Consider the following 16,714-nt stretch of genomic DNA (forward strand, 5'->3'; position numbering starts at 1 on the left):
ATCAATAAAAAACTGACTGGTTTTTCGACATATGGAGAAGCTGCAATTTGCTTTTATCCTCCTTATTCCTGGATGAATAGTATAAAATTCATCACATTCTGCTTTTTCGATGGCAACACTGCAACAAATGGTAGCGGGAATGATGTGTTCTTCAGTGGTAATGCTATTACCCAATCCCCATCCCAGCAATGTGGATCAACAACAGAATCAAAAAGAGTGTGGAATGCAGAAACTGTTGATGATGCGATGTTCAACAGTTGGCTTCCAATCATCTCCCAAAATAAAATAGTTGCAAATGGTGGAAGTGATGTCGATGCATGTGGTAAAACACAGCAAAGCCCATGTGCCACAGTGGAGTATGCTCTCGGACGCGTTGCTTCCTTCAGCGATGCCTCCCTCTCTTTTCTCGTCTCCATTTTCACTCCCACAAAAACTCTCACATTTAATGCGGTTGACACTGAAATCACTGGAAAAGATGAATTTTTTCTGATTCTCATATTAATTCTTTCATTTTCCAATTTTCACCATTTTCCATATCATTGAAAAATCTTTATGCTTTCATATCACTTTCAACAAAATCATTTATCAATTCTTTTCTTTCAAAATCCTTAACATCAGCTCAAATAAAAATATTTCTTCGATATTTCTTCGTCTATTTTAGTTTCTGCATCCAACGAAAACAAAGCTCGTTGCTTTATATCATCTATATCTTCTTTTCAAATAGTATTTCTTCAATCATATTCGAAGGTTTTCCACAAATTATAATTTCCTCAACTTACCTATTCAATTGTCAATCTCTTGTTCATCCCATTTATTTGACAGTATTTAACTTCGATTATTTGTTTTCTAACAAATTATGTTCTCCTCATTTTATCATCCTCTCGTTTCCTTGAAGGCATGTGAAGTTGTGAAATCTGAAGAAAGACATCACCAACTATTTTTTCAAAAATAGAATTGTTTAATATTATTATCTTTTCATCTGTGCCTCCTTCATTCACTGAAAAAGGAATGAAAAGCATCCTCCATTTCTTATTGCATGTTAGCTTTCCTTCTTTTCTTGGCTCATCATAACATCTCTTCCATTTTCATTTATTTCAGCTGCTATTCTGTGTTTGAATAATTATTCCTTTCGTCTATCTGAGTAGATACGAAATACAAGGCTTGGCACTGAGTTCGGTGGGGATTCGAATGAAATGAAAAAAACAGTATCATTTTTGTTTATCATTGAAGAAATCGAAGAAGAACGTTTGTATGAAAAGATGGATTTTTCTTTAATAATTTTTTTCTCAAGAATCATGATGAAATGAACATTTGTTCAGTGATTAATCAGCCGAGAAAAAAAGCGAATGAAACAATTTTCAGTTGAGTTTTGCGGAGATGCAGATTGCACAGCAAATACACATCAGAAGGTCGATGATCTGATCCTATGTCAAGTGAGTGAAAATGATATTGAAGGAGTTTAAGAAGAAGATAACAATGAAGTTGAAGATGGTACAGCTTGTGGAAAAGGAAATGACGAAGAAGAAATTAAAGAATCGGAAGTAGATAAAGGAAATGAAGAAGAAGATGAAGAAGAAGAAGATGGTGAAAAAGAAGAATTGGAATTGGTGTAATACAGTCCAAAGGCAGGGGAAGGCTGGATTGTTTAAGAGGATGAATTGGATGGGGACGCAGAAAGCAGTGAAGAAGAACAAGAAACAGAAGAAGAAGAAGAAAAAAAGAAGAAAAGAATGCATTAAAGATAATCTTGCTAGTTTTGATGTTGAGTTTGGTGATAAATCAGACGAGGAAGAAGGAAGAAGGAAGAAGATGAAGATTTCGGAGAAAAAGAACCCATCAAAGAAATACAATCAATATTTCCGTTTCTGCTTTTCCCTTTCCTCTTTCACAGTCCAATCATCAGTTATCAATCCAATTTTCTCCTTTTCCCTCCTCCTCTCTGAATATTCTTCTTCTTCTTTTCCTTCTTCACATTTGAATTGCTCTTCTGCTATTTCTCTGCTCATTTCTTTCTCATCTCCTTTTGATCCATTTTCTTTTTCATATCTCAACTCTCCCAAAAAATCAACATTGCTCATCAAACAGCAAACATTTGAGTATGGATGAGTCAAACGAAGATAATCATCCGAATGGAGACATGAAACAGACTGTGATTGAAGATGACGATGAGAAGGAAGATGATGTTGATGGAGGAGAAAGTGACGATATTCATGATGGTGATGAAAATGCTGAGGAAAATAAAAGCGAAGAAGATGAAGAGGAGGAAGAGGAAGAGGAGGAAGAGGCAGTGCATCTGAAGAGTGCGGAGGCGGAGAAGGCATCTGTACACATGAGCAATCAGAGCCTTCACAAGTGCTCCAAAAGGGAATCTTCGACAGCATCGGCGTGTGGTAGACACTCTCAAACTGTGTGTGTAATCAGATAGAAACAATTGCAATCACAATCACAACTACTCGAATTCAGATTGATATATGAAGAAGAAGAAGAAGAAGAAGAAGAAGAAGAAGAAGAAGAAGAAGAAGGATGCTCATTCATCATATTCCCTCTTTTCAAACAATTCCGAATGTCATTGTTCCAGCCAGAAGACGATTATTTGCCGCTCCTCTCTTTCCTTCCCCTCCTTCTTCCCTCTGTTCTCCCAATGGCTGCAGAAGAGGCAGCGTTTCTTCCCCACAAAATGACTCAAGCAACTTTTCAGTCTTACCAAATGTGTCACATAATTCATCCTCAGTCATTTTCTTTAACTGCTTTTGTATGTTCCTTTGGCTTTTGAGGATACCGAAATGCTTTGTTGTGTGTGCCTTTCCACAATCCCTTATAATCTGTTTCTTCTTCTACTTCTTCCTCCAAATCAATGGAACCACACTCTCTCCCTGACTCCTCATTCATCCCTAATTCATTCATTGACATTTCCACTTGTTCCTCATCTTTTCTCACTCCCTCTGCACTTCCATCTGAAGTGATGCCCAAAGACCCATCTGCTGCTTCTTCTGCTGCTCTCCTGCTCTACAGTTGAACGCCATCGGCTGATGAAGAACTGCACACTTCTGGTTCCACTGAATGCTGCTTGTCTGAATCCGCCTCAGACTCTGCCTTCACAAACCTCAGCCCACTCAGACCAAGCGCCTCCACAACCAGCGGCACCATCGCTTCTTCCAGCTTCCCCTGTTTCTCTTTGATTCTCTCCACAAAATCTCTATGAGCTGTCGGATAACCGCCTTTCTCCTCATTCCCATCACCTCCCTCTCTCCCTCTATCTTTGCCTCCATCTTCTTCTCCCATTTCTTCTCCCTCTTTGTCTCCCTCTTTGCACCCCCTTTCTCCTTCCTCTGCCTCTTCCCGCTCCTCCAGCACAGCCAGAGCAATCGCTGCTGGAGACAGAACCACATCCTCCACACTCAGCCAAACCGCTTCCATTCCCTTCTCCACAATCTCCCCTTCTTCTCACACACTTCAACCCCTCGCCTCATCACTTCATCACTTCCTCGTCCAGCTTCACCACCACACGCCTCGACTGTTGTGATCGCAATATCTGCAGCAACAGGTCAAACAGATCGTAGATCGACGGGAACGTATTCATTCAGCTGACACAAAGATCCACTTGCTCCCCGATATCGTGCCCACTGACGCTGCAAGCGACGGAAGCGGTGCCACCAGCGGAACCGAAAGCATTGCAAAAAGTGCAATAATCCAGGTGCAAGCAACATCTCCACACATCACACCCCAACGCGCAACAACATATCCCCGCAGCGTCTATTGCCACCTCAGAAACGACTGTCTGTGATTTTCATACATCCCAGCAGCCAATGGCACCACAATCCGCAGCCGCCTCTCGATGTCATCCATCACTCCTACAGACGTGTGTGATGCCGCCACCGCGGATGTTTTCAAACTGTCAACTGCAAGTGCTGAAATGTTGTTGATAAGAATTATGGCTTTTTACCTTTTCCCTTCTTCTTCTCTTTGCTTCCTCATATCTTTAATGGAGAACCAGGTTTGCATGCTTCTTCAGATTGCGTTGAATGTTGAAGAAGAAGGAATGGAAGGAACGGATGAAGGATGAATTGTGTACGTTGGAGTTAGAAATAGAAAGAAAAGGAGAAAGAAAGAAAGAAGAAGAGCAGGAGTGAATGAATGAGATGAAAAATCTTCATTTGGGGAAGGGAAATAAAAGATTTCAAAAAGCAGGATGTTATTATTATTATTATTATAATTATTATTATTGATTCTGATTAAAACAGATGTGTTGACACATTAGCTTTCTTATTCACACTTCAAGGAATTTTCCATTTTGTAATGAACAAACTTTGAAGATTACCTGAATAAATCAATGTCAAAACAAATATTGAGAATATTTCAATCTTCAAAAGAAGAACTTTTCTGTTTGAACACACTTCAAAAAAGGTTTTGAAAAAAGATTCATATATTGAGATTTTTCTTTGATATGGATTTTGAAAAAATCAATTATAACGATGAATTGAAATAAATTTCCGAAATCAAAGAACTTTCCTAAAAAAAATAGTGGAACGTAGTAAATTTTCTAAAAAAATCTGTAAAATTGCGAATTAATGAAAACTCAGAGAACACTCAAAATTTTGTTAGCACGATCGTTAAATATTTCCGTCATTCACATAAATGCACAGCATGTTGCATTGTTTGTTGTTTTTGTCAAGTGTTCATATCAATTCGATTCAAACCCACAGAGCAATTCACGAACAAAAATAGTTTCTGATGTTGATAATCTTCAACACAATCATCAACGAACTTCTTTGCATAGCACTCAAAGTTTTTAGTAGCTTTTGTTTTTCCAATATGACAATACAGCGTACACTTCGTCTTTGAAATTGCAACTTCAATTTATAGAAGAAGCAGAAAGTTGAATAAAAAAGCAATCAAAAAAAATTATCAAAAAGAAAAAGAAATGAAAACGGAAGGGATTATAATAATGGATTGAATTTGCTTGTTTAAAGGAAATTTTTCACATGAAAATTTCCATTGTGAAAAAAAAGTAGAAATATATTCAGATTATGGAATCGATAACCTTAATCGCTTCATTTTATCTTCGTGAACAAAAATAATTTTTTACCAATTTATCACATTGATAAATGCAGTTTTCTATTTTGTCTCCTTCAAGAAAAAGCGAGAAGTGTTCCGCTGTTTAGCAATACATGGAAAAAGTTTCATCCAACCAAGTGTCTGAGCTGCTGGAGTTCATGCTGCTGCACACAAACAAGGGGAAAGCTATTTCAGCAAGAATTCAGAAAATGTTTAACGGTTTGTTATAATTTATTATTATTTGACATAATCAATAATCAAACAATTCACATTATTTCATCAGATACAAACAATTTCATTTTAATGAGAATTGCAAGTATTTATAACGACGAACAAAACATCCACACAAAAGTGGCATTACTAAAGAGTGTTTGTCATGAACACTCTCTTTCGCATTTGCGTCAGTTTGGATTCAGCTGTTCAGCAGGCAACTACAACCACGCTAAACAGAACAGCAGCAATCTCTCCTTTGAAATTGGATCTCCACAAAAACCTCCTATTCCACCTTCAAAGAAAAGTTTCTTTTAATTTTTTTTTACAAAATAATTTTCATTTCTTTTTTTTTTTTTTTATAAATAAATGTTTAGAATTATCAAGTGAAGATGAAGCGGTTTTTCAGAAGTTTTTATTGGAAAATTCGACTGAATCGTCTGAAAATATCTGTCGAATTTCTCATTCGAAAAAAAGTCTGCTTTTTTATTTCTAATTTTTGGTACAATTTCTTAATTGATAAAATAAAACAACTTTCCTTTTATCTAAAAACAGAGAAAGATCATTTTGTTTCTTTTGATGACGATTTTACTATCATCAACAGTGATTCGAATATGGAGCAGGACGATGATCCTCTGAAAAACTATTTCATTCCTGAAGAAAATTTGAGTTATGAATTTTCAGAGAGCAATATTTTCCCCTTTACGAATGAAAATGACAATAGCATGGAAGTTGAAAACGAAGGGGCTCATTCATCATCGCGGAGTGAAGTTGGAGAACTTTTTGAACGAACATCAATTATTTGTTCACATGATGATGTCGAGCGTTGTCATGAACTCAATAGAGATATGTTAGATCTGAGAAATGAAGATATTCGAATGGATACTGACTATTGTCATTCTTCAAGCAACCAATTTGACAATCATTTCGATAATACTATTATTGAATCAGCTTCAAATTTTGATGACCATCATGTGAATCAAAATGATCACAATAATCAATTATCAGATGTTCTAAACAATTTATCACTGCACAATTATGGAAACACATGTTGCCTTGCCTCTATCATTCAAATATTTAGAGTTATTGTGACTCATTGTGGCAAGATTCAAAAAAGAAAAGGAAAACTGTCTTCATTTCATACAAAATTGTTCTCAATTGTGTATTACTCATCGAAAAGTGCATCACCAACGCATTCATTTGACAATTGTTCGTGGACGGAGCCTTTTGCAAGAAATTGGGAAAAAAGGCACAGGCTGGAGCAAAGGGCACAACAAGAATTTTATCTCACATTTACAAATATGTTCAGTGATTTAATCTGTGTGCTGCCAGAATTAAATAACTTGATGAACATGAACATAACATTCCCAAGAATTTGCTGTTGTTGTGGTTCCAAAACAATTGGAGCTTTGGAATCAACACCGATTATTAGGCTAAATGGAAGCAACATCGTTCAATCATTCAATGAATCATTCACTATTGGATTTTCTAATTCAAACAACAAGGAAGCATTTTGCTCAAATTGCAAACAAACAACAAATCATTTTTCAAATTTACAAATTCTTTCTTTTCCCAAATTTTTTGCAATTTCTCTGGAAAAAGAAAAAGGAACACATAGCGTGAATTTTTGCATTGACGAAAATATTAGCTTTGTGAAAGAAAATGGAGAAATCAACGCCTTAAAAAAGCATGTTGAAGGAGCTCACAATTATTCACTTATCGCATTGCTTTTTCACACTGAGAAAAATGAAAATGGGCATTTCTTTTGCTTATGCAAACATCACAAATTGTTCAGTAATTCATCTTCAAATCAAAGTTTTTGTTGGATTTATTGCAACGATTCATACGTGTCACACGTTCGCAACAACATTCAAACAATCATTGATGAACAAGCAAGTTGTGGAAACGTCCCAATTCTTTCTGTCTATGCTCAAGTGAACAATAAGGAACGGGACTCTATTGAAATTCCATTTTCCCCAACACTAACGAACAACACATTTATTTCTCGTCAACAGAATTCATATGAGAAAACTTTTTCAACAATCTCAAATGTTTTCACTTCACAAGTGCTCCCCACTTCTTCGTTTCAACAGAATAATCAACAAAGAACATCTGTTGAATTTATTTCCAACATTCCAAACACTTCTAACTTCACTTCACATTATTTCAATTCAAACACTTCATCAAATTCATTCATTGAATCAGAAAAAAACTCCATTTCACATCATTCAAGATCAATAGATGATACAACACAATCATTTTCCAACTCATTATCTGTATCCAAAAATGATAAGCAACACGCAGAATCTATCATTTCAAACTCCTTATGTAAATCACCAAATAAAATAACTCATAGAAATAAGCATCCAACTTCTCATTGTCATCAAGATAAAGAATTTTGTTTTTCTCATCCGTTGAAATCTTATGATCAAGCAAGTTCGAAGCGAGAGACAACTGTGCACAAGCAACCAACCAGACTTATTTCCATGCCAAAAACAAAGCTATACGAAAAATTTAAAGAGTTGAACATAAAAATGTCTATCAGTACATTCTACAAAAAAACGAATCACTTAAAGCGTGCCAAAAGGCGTTCTGATCTCTGTGATCTTTGTCAGAGATATGAATCGCTTCAAAAGAGGAAGGAGTATCTAATCACACAAGGTAAGCAACTTGATGCAAATGAAAATGTCATTATGTCATTAATTGAGAATCATAAGAAAATTGCATCCAATCAACAATCTTACTTTCGTCTTCTGAAAAATAACATATCGAAAGATGAAGCGTTGCTTTTGTTTGACTTTAAAGAAAACTGGAATGTGCCCATTAAGCAAAACAGTATCAGCAAGGACTTCTACAACAAACAGGAAGTGTCTCATCTGTGCATCATTGTTTATCTGAGAAATAAAGAAAATAAGATAGAAAAGCATGTTTTCAATTTTTTGTCAAACGTGATGTCACACGATTATCGTTTTGTAATCGACTGTCTCGATAATGTGTTGAGATTGAGTTTTCTTCAACAAAGAAAGACTTTTCATTTTATGTGTGACACTGGAACACACTTTCGAAATTCTTATCTTCTCCATTATCTCTTATCTGATTCTTCTCGTTTTGCACGTGGAAAGCATTGCACACTTTCATTCTTTTGCGAGAAACACGGAAAGTGTGAATGCGACGGAGAATTCGGTTATTTGACAAGGTGCATCAACGACAACATTGACGGTGAAACAGAGTTGAATAATATTGATGACTTGATTGAGTTTTTTCAGAAATATTCTCAAAATGGAATGTCTCCTGAAACCAATTTGAATGAATCATCTAATTCTATTAGAAGATACTTTTTAAAGTTTGTTTTCTTTTTTTGTATTTATATTGTGTCCCTTTTTTTTGATTGCAATTTCAGATACATTCCAAGCAATATCATACTATGGAAGAAAATGGAAGTTCAGTCATTGAAAACGTATTTGTTTTACGAAAAACGAGGGAAGGAAATTTTTCGCTCTGTCTTTTCACCGAAAAACTCTGAAGGCGAATCAAGAATAGCATATAAGGAGTCGCGATCAAGAGACGAAAGGAAAAGAAAAAACAATGAGTGTTTCAAGTCAAATCCTTCAAAGAACATAATAGGAAATCAAACACAAAATATGCTTAATTATAGAATGAATAATTGTTCAAATTTTTGTGAAAATAGTTTATCTTCAATCTCTGAACCTAATATTTGATTTTTCGCTTTTTTGATGAATCAAACTTTTGTTTTGAAAACAAAAAATTTTTATCCAACAGGAATGTTTATTGCTCAAGCTCTAATCATTATGTTTTTAACATAATTTTTAGGGTACTGCTTTTTTGCATTGATGCAAGGAAGTGGCTAGGCTGATTCCATCCTGGGATTGTGCTGTGACCGGTCCAGCACAATCCCTTGCAGGCTTTGGGGCCAGAATCAGCCTCCCAGGATAAACTTCCTGTTGGAATCATTTTTTGTTTCAAAACAAAAGTTTGATTTATTAGTCTTTTTTTAGTGAATGTCGACATTCACAAAATTTTGAGAGTTCTCATTCATTTGTATTTTTTTTTTCGTTTTTGATTTCAGCGAATATCAAACTTATTTCTTCTTATTGTCCTGTTTTTGAAAAATTCAAATCATGCACAATCAGGCTCTTGAACAAAGAACGAAAAAGAGGAAACAATAATCAACAGCAGAATGTGAAGCCTTCACTTCCATGGACAACAATTGGGCTTGGGCTGAAGCATCTTCCAAACGATTTCTTCAGTCAGATGTTTGTTTATGAGGAATCTGTGATTGATGAGGAAATTGGATTGGACACACTCACGCTGAGTGGGATGCATGAAGAACAGGGTCGAGTGGTTGTGAAAGAGAGGATGAGTTTCAGAAAAGAAATGATTGTGGAGGCAAGTGGCCAGGTGTATGTGAGATGGATTCAATATGTGTTTGAAGAAGTGGAATCAACATCAACTCCACTTCCAACAACGCATTCTTCATTCATGAAGATATTTTCTGGAAAGAAATCGATCAGCGCGTGTTCGTTTGAGGGAGCGTGCTCAGCTGAGAAGGAAATGGCGGAAGTGCCATTCTGTCTGATATCTGTGGAATGAGGGAGATGCTCAATGGGGAATGTGAGCGTTTCGTGGCTTTTATTTTTGAGTGAAGCAGCCATGATTATGCAGGAAGATACTGAAGTGAGTGGATTGACACTCAGAAATATTGATGGAAGAAAAGATTGTTTGAAGATCAATGGAGGTGGTAATGTAAAGATTTAAAAAGTGGAATCAGGAAATGTGAAGAAAAAAAGGGATGGTTCATAAATATTTGTGGAAGAGGACAAGGTTCAAATAACAGAGAAGAAAGTGAATTTTCATTTTCGATTTTGTCATCTTCATTTGAGAACATTTCATGCGTGGATGAGGGTGCAGATGTGATTGATGTTGAGGAGATGGAAGGAAATGTGGAGTTTTCGAACTGTTCATTTGGTGTGTGTTCATCAAAAAGAAAGAAAGTGAAGATGATGTATCTTTTGATGTACAAAAATATTTATATGAAGCAATGCTTGCTTGATGGGAAAACAAATGGAAAAAATTTGAATGAGGAATTTGATTCGTGCAAATGGAATGTGCAACTTGTTGATGTGAAAGAGAGCTCAGGGGAGATAAAGGATACGAGTTTTGTGAACTGCTCCGATGGAGGTTTTTCTGTTTGTGGAGGAAATGAAAATATTGAGAAAGTTGAATCTGAAGATAACAATCCATCAATTGAAGGATATCCATCATTGAGAAGAAACATCATCTGTTCAAATTCAGGAACATTGAATGCGGTAAGTTTGAGAGGTGGAGATGGGGTGAAGGATAATTCTTCTCTTTGGATTCTGAATGATGGATGCAGTATTGAAGGGATTGCTTCAGAGAGAGATTCATCGTTTTTCATTCCTGTTCTGGAGAGTGTGGAAGCAAAAGAAGAAGCAAACAGAATGAAGCTGACATTCAAAGGAATGCTTCTTGTTCCATGCAATCTGTCATTCTCAGTTGTGAAGAAGAAGGGAGAAGAGAAAGAGATTGAAAAACATGATTTTGATTCAAATGGATTCTTATCAGAAAGAGAAGCAGAAGGAAGTGTTGCAAAGGATCTCATCAGCAATTGTGGAAATGAAATCGAGGTGAGTGTTTCAATTTTATTTGGGAATTCAAATGCTCCTTCATCAACAAATTCATTCATTCTGAAAAACAGAAGTGAACCTGAACCAAAAGGAGATGAAAGGACTGTTGAAGGAAATAAAGAAGGAAAATCTTCATGGGCATTGGTTGTGATTTTGATATTTGCAGTGCTGTTTGTTATTGCTTTGATTGGATTTATAATATTTGTTGTTCGATGGAGAAAGCAAAAGAGAAGAACAAAAGAATTGGAGATAATTGTGGAAGACACAGTGAAAAAGGATCCGAAGCTGATTGAGATGATGACGATGGAGATGTCGCCAGAGGAGCAGTGGAGAAGGGCAGAGAGAGAGGCAGAGAAGAAGAATGAAGAGAGGATCCAGAAGAGGATGTGTGTGAAAAGTTTGGGACATTCAGAATCATCAGAACATTTGCTGAGTGAGAGTTGTTCAACGGAATATATTTTGGGTCATGATTCAGATAAGATTCCTTATTGGGAATTAGAGAAAGATGAGGAAGAGGAAACAAGGAAGAGAACTCCATCACCATCCATTTCATCCACTTCGACGACAGATTCGGATTCAACATTTGTTCGAGGTGAGGATTTTCGTCCAACAACTTCATCCAAGTTGAATCATGAAGACACCATAGCGTGGTTGTTTTCTCGTGAAGAGCTGATTACAGATTTGAGGGATTCGTTGTTCATGCCACTTTTCATCAATTAACCAGATAAGAGAGTAGGTGATTGACGCTCTTCAGAAGATATTGATGACAACTGTTCTAATCTTCCTTTTGAAAAATGATCCGATACTTCTCTTTTCGAAATGTTGACGTTCTTCAATATGTGTTGAAAAAAATAGTTGACTTTAGATTATTTTAATTTAGAAAACAATCTTATAAAACAGTGAATTTTCTGTATCACCAAATGATTCTTTTGCGCATATTTTTAAAAAATAATAATAATAAAGATAAATACTTTTTTGTATCTGCCTTCAATGAAAGATAATACCGACAAACAATCATTTTCTCTCTTTAAAATTAAATTAATAAAAAAGCAAAACTAATACATCATTCTAAACAAACTCAAACATTTTCATCCTTTTTGAAACTTCATTTTCATCAAAAACAAATCATGTGATTAATATTTCAATAGCTTTAACGTTTGCATTATATCTCTCAATTTCAGCTTTTTCTTTCAGCAGATTTCATAAAATTTTACAAAAATATTTTTGATAATCAAATGAATGAAAAGGAAAAGATATTGAGAAGAATAAAACTGTAATTTATCAGTAATCTCAATAAAACAATATTTCTGTAAATTGATGCTGTAAAATATGACAAAATATAAAACCGTTTTGGTATCAGGTGATAATAATAAAAAAAAAAGTGAATTGATGATATGGAAAATGAGGCAATACATATAATTTCTTGAAATCAGTCATTTTTTGAAATATGAAATGAGCTTCCGAATAGTTGAAATAAACATTTGAATGATGGAAAAAAGCAAACTTTTATACAACGTAAAATCTATTTATACGTTTTTGATGAAATTTAAAATCCTATTTGTGAAAAAAAAACCAATCAAAATTAATAATTTTAGATTTTTTGAAACAAAAAGAAATAAAGAATAGAAAGTTCACACGTGCAAAATTGGATATTTATACACGTATTGCATGAGAAATTTCAGCACATAATTCAAGAGATATCAAAAAAATATAAATTCTGTTTCCACCATTTCCCAAACTTTATTATGGTTAAAATGATCAATGCCAGAAAGAAATTTGGACGAACTTTTAATGAGTGATTTCAAAGAAAAGAAATAAATGTTTATATTACAAATAGATAATTTTTGTATGTTTGAGACAGTTTTATTGAAAATGTTTTCAAAAAAAAAATACCCCCGAAAAAATTTATGATTTCAAAAATAATCACCCAAATAACAACTCATACCATTCGCTCATAAATATTGTTCAAATTTTGTAAATTAATTTCCACTTCTTTTTGTGTTCCTTCGCTTTCCTTTTTGTTCAACCCAACTATCAGGATTCAAGGCACACTAACAAATATCAATTCTGTTTGAAAATAGATATTCAAAGAAATATAACATTCACAAAGTTCAATCAGCAGTTATTCCTTCCTTGCTTCGTTATTCTTTTTCACCTCATTTATCATCTGTTCAAATCTTTTATAAAACAAATAAGAAAAGATCTAAAACATCTGAACAATTATTCAAAAATATCCTGTGCATTCCCTGAAACATTTTCAGTTGGGTCTGTGCATTCCTCAAAATCAAACAGAAACAATAGGTTCATTGATTTTCCGAATGTTGGAAAAAAAATCCACGTTAAAGAATTTCAAGCACCTTTTGGGACATCTGAATAAGGACAATTCAAAACTAATCTTCTGAATCATACCTTGTCTTTCGTTTCCATAAGAATAAATGAATAAGGATGACCAGCTTTCTATTTTGTTTGCGAAGAACTTTGATTGATGATCTGCGACAGCCAGAGCATGTTTGAGATGCTTGTGTACACTGTTAAGTTGCACGCATGCAAGTTAAAGCACTGCTGAAGAGTAAGGTTTTTTCTTATTAACATTGGAACAAGCAGATATTTTCATTGATTTTCTGCAAAAAAAAAGATGATATTGAAAACTGCACGAAACTTCAATTTGGTAAAATATTACAAAACTTACGACGCTACATCGGCTGCGATATTTTGAATGAAAATATAATATTGCGATATGCAAAAAAAGTGAGCTCATGTGCAATTTAGAAATGGCCCAAAAAGAAAAAGCAGGAGAAGAAGAAGGTTGAAAAGTGAAATCAATGTTTGAAAAAACTTATAAAGGTAATAAAACCATTATCCAATTAATAGATGTAGGTGGGAAAAAAAGATTATTCTCTTCGTCCACGTTCCACAAGAAGCCGTCATTCTACAAAAATCTACGACTTATTGACAAATCTTGCTGAAGACGACCCCAAAGGGTGTTTGTTGAATTTCCTTTGCCACTCCAAAAAAGGAAAACCCTTTCGTGAAGATATTTATACGCTCTTTAACAGTTTGTATTCAATAACATTGCAACTTATTTCATTTTGTTTCATTGGCTTATTTAATCCCACTATATTTTGTAATTCCTTTGAATGAAAAGAAAAAACTTTAAACGTATTAAAGAATTTATCGCTGTTATACGATTCGTCAAAAGCCAACACAAAAGTCTGCATTTTGCACTCAGTTTCTTCTGATTTTTCCTTCCAGGAGCTGCTAAACTCCGGTTGGAAAATTACAAGAGCTGAATACTATAACTCGCGCGAAAGACCAAAACATAGAAATTCAGAAAAACGGTTTGAAATGTCAGAAAAAAGCTTAAAAAATGTTTGATTTTCTGATGTGAATTGTGAAATATATTCGATTTTATCTTTTTTTCTTTCTTTCTTTAAAAGCAAATGATTTCACATTGGCAGAAAGTTGGCTTTTAGCCCATAGTTCTTGTGGTTGTCAAAACGATAGAATTTCAAAAAAAAAAAGTGTGATCCTTTCTTCTTCAATTAAATTTCTTATTGATATAAATTTATTCTGTATTTTATATTGCAGAAAAAAATAAGGAAGATAAAAGCAATGAAGAAAAAAATAAAGAAGATAAAAACAATGAAGAAAAAAATATAGATGATAAAAAAAAATATGATGTTAATAATAAAGAAAAAAATAGAAAATGTCAAAAATTTAACAAAGAAAATATATTCTCCTTCTCAGAATAAAGTATAATAGAGAAAACAGAAAAAAGAATTATATTCTGAGATGTAAAAAGAAGTTGAAAAAAAAATGTCTCATTCTTCTTTCTGCAAAAAGACAAAAAACTTCAAAAAAGCAAAAAAACGTACTGATCTTTGTGAGTTGTGTGTGAGAGGAGATTTTTTAACAAATAAAGAAAAAGAATTGAAGAAAAATATGAAAGAGTTGAAAGAGGAAGAAAAAGAAGAAATAAGATTGATAAATGAACATAAGAAAATGGCACAAAGCCAGAGAGACTTTTTGAATTTTTAAAGAAATAATTTGAAAATGAACGAATGTGTCATATTAATGGATTTTAAAGAAAATTGGTCTCTCCCAATTTCTTTTCATGAAACTGGAAGAAGTTTTTTGATAAGAAACAAATTTCTCATTTATGTTTTGTTGTGTATTGTCTTGATAATTATGGAAAAATGAAAAAATGTTGTTTTAATTTTTTTTCTGAAATTTTATCTCATGATTACCGTTTTGTTTTGGAATGTTTAAATAAATTGTTACGATTTGATATTTTTATGAAGGTTAATAATTTTTGTTTTTTTGCGATAACGGTCCACATTTCCGTAATTCGCATATTTTATTTTCTTTGTTTTCTCCAAATTCATTTTTGTTTAAAAACAAACACTGTTCATTGTCGTTTTTTGCCGAACATCACGGAAAAAACGACTGTGACAGTGAGTTTGGATTGTTAACGAACATTTTAAATCATTATTTAAGAAACAAAGGAATTAACACTATTTATGATTTAATAGATTTTTATTGTTGTTATTTTCATACTTATTTATTTAATACAGATTCCGACAATTCAACTATTTTTTTGTCTGAAAGAAATATTTCTTCTTTTGAATCTACTTCTTCTTCATCAGCATCGGCTTCTTCTTCTTCTTCGCAATTTACAAAATCAATTGAAACAAAATGCAAAACGGAGCATTTCTTTTTAAAGTATTTAACTAAATTTTATATTTATTTATTTATTTATTTATTTATTTTTTTATTTTTTTATTTTTTTATTTATTTTTAAATTTATTTATTTATTTATTTATTTATTTATTTATTTATTTATTTATTTATTTATTTATTTATTTATTTATTTTTTTATTTATTTATTTATTTATTTATTTATTTATTTATTTATTTATTTATTTATTTATTTATTTATTTATTTATTTATTTATTTATTAAAATTTTCAGACACACAGAAATGGAAAATACTATTTGGGGAGAGCTAACTCTCAATGGAATGAAAAATTATTTGCATTTCTCAAATAATGATGGAAAACTTTGTTCGACTGCTCTTAGCACATTTGATGAAAAAGAGATGGATGAAATGATATGTAAAGAAAAAATGGTGGAAGATAAAAGAATTTGAAAGATATTTGAAAGAAAAGAAAATGATTAGAATGAAATTAATGTTGTGGGAAAAAAATCGGAAAAAATGTGAAAAATGTGATTGAAAACAGATAAAGATTAATTGAAAAGAAAAACAATGAAAAGATGAATAATATAAATGATAATTTTTTATCTAATTCTATGTTTATTGACAGATTCGACTGCGTGAAGAACAGCTCAGGTATGTCTCAGGTCTGATCTTTTTCAGAATCATCAATTAATTCAAATTCTTTTTCATATAATTATAATTCAGATTTGAATTCTTTTAATTCTTTATTTTGTAGTCAACCGCTTGAAGACTGTTTCGCAGATTCTGTTTCCGAAAAACGGTATGAAGGTGCTTGTTGTTCTGATTCAATTGAAATAGATGTAAGTGATAATGATGTGATTATTACTGAATTTTAATTCTTCCAATAACATAAATGGATTGTGAAATTATGCAAATAAACTCCAACTGAATCAAACTGATTTTCAAAAATATTTTATATTCGAGAAAAAATAGAAACTCACTTTTGCTTTTTCTATGATTCCTTAATTTTTTTCTAAAAATCAAGGTTGAGAGCTAGACTAATTCAATCCTGTTATTTTCAATTTTTTTAAAAAGAAAATAACTT

The 16,714-nt window shown here is 33.1% G+C and overlaps 5 protein-coding genes across 5 annotated transcripts; 3 read left to right on the top strand and 2 right to left on the bottom strand.

Moving 5' to 3' along the window:
- Positions 1-62: 62 nt before the first annotated feature.
- Positions 63-497, bottom strand: MONOS_8446 (uncharacterized protein; the record flags this gene model as incomplete). Its single annotated transcript, XM_067878858.1, has 1 exon — positions 63-497. The coding sequence occupies one exon, from the start codon at positions 495-497 to the stop codon at positions 63-65; it is 435 nt and encodes a 144-aa protein (XP_067727216.1).
- Positions 498-2,098: 1,601 nt separating this feature from the next.
- On the top strand, positions 2,099-2,425 carry MONOS_8447 (uncharacterized protein; the record flags this gene model as incomplete). Its single annotated transcript, XM_067878859.1, has 1 exon — positions 2,099-2,425. One exon carries the CDS (start codon positions 2,099-2,101, stop codon positions 2,423-2,425), a length of 327 nt encoding a protein of 108 aa, XP_067727217.1.
- Positions 2,426-3,006: 581 nt separating this feature from the next.
- MONOS_8448 (uncharacterized protein) lies at positions 3,007-3,417 on the bottom strand (the record flags this gene model as incomplete). The annotated part of the gene is made up of 1 exon (XM_067878860.1): positions 3,007-3,417. One exon carries the CDS (start codon positions 3,415-3,417, stop codon positions 3,007-3,009), a length of 411 nt encoding a protein of 136 aa, XP_067727218.1.
- Positions 3,418-9,537: 6,120 nt separating this feature from the next.
- Positions 9,538-9,876, top strand: MONOS_8449 (uncharacterized protein; the record flags this gene model as incomplete). The annotated part of the gene is made up of 1 exon (XM_067878861.1): positions 9,538-9,876. The coding sequence occupies one exon, from the start codon at positions 9,538-9,540 to the stop codon at positions 9,874-9,876; it is 339 nt and encodes a 112-aa protein (XP_067727219.1).
- A 440-nt stretch (positions 9,877-10,316) lies between these two features.
- On the top strand, positions 10,317-11,651 carry MONOS_8450 (uncharacterized protein; the record flags this gene model as incomplete). Its single annotated transcript, XM_067878863.1, has 1 exon — positions 10,317-11,651. One exon carries the CDS (start codon positions 10,317-10,319, stop codon positions 11,649-11,651), a length of 1,335 nt encoding a protein of 444 aa, XP_067727220.1.
- Between the last annotated feature and the right edge of the window lie 5,063 nt (positions 11,652-16,714).

The sequence above is a fragment of the Monocercomonoides exilis genome (genome assembly GCF_001643675.1).
Source record: "Monocercomonoides exilis strain PA203 chromosome Unknown scaffold23-1346700, whole genome shotgun sequence".
Classification (NCBI taxonomy): Eukaryota; Preaxostyla; order Oxymonadida; family Polymastigidae; genus Monocercomonoides; species Monocercomonoides exilis.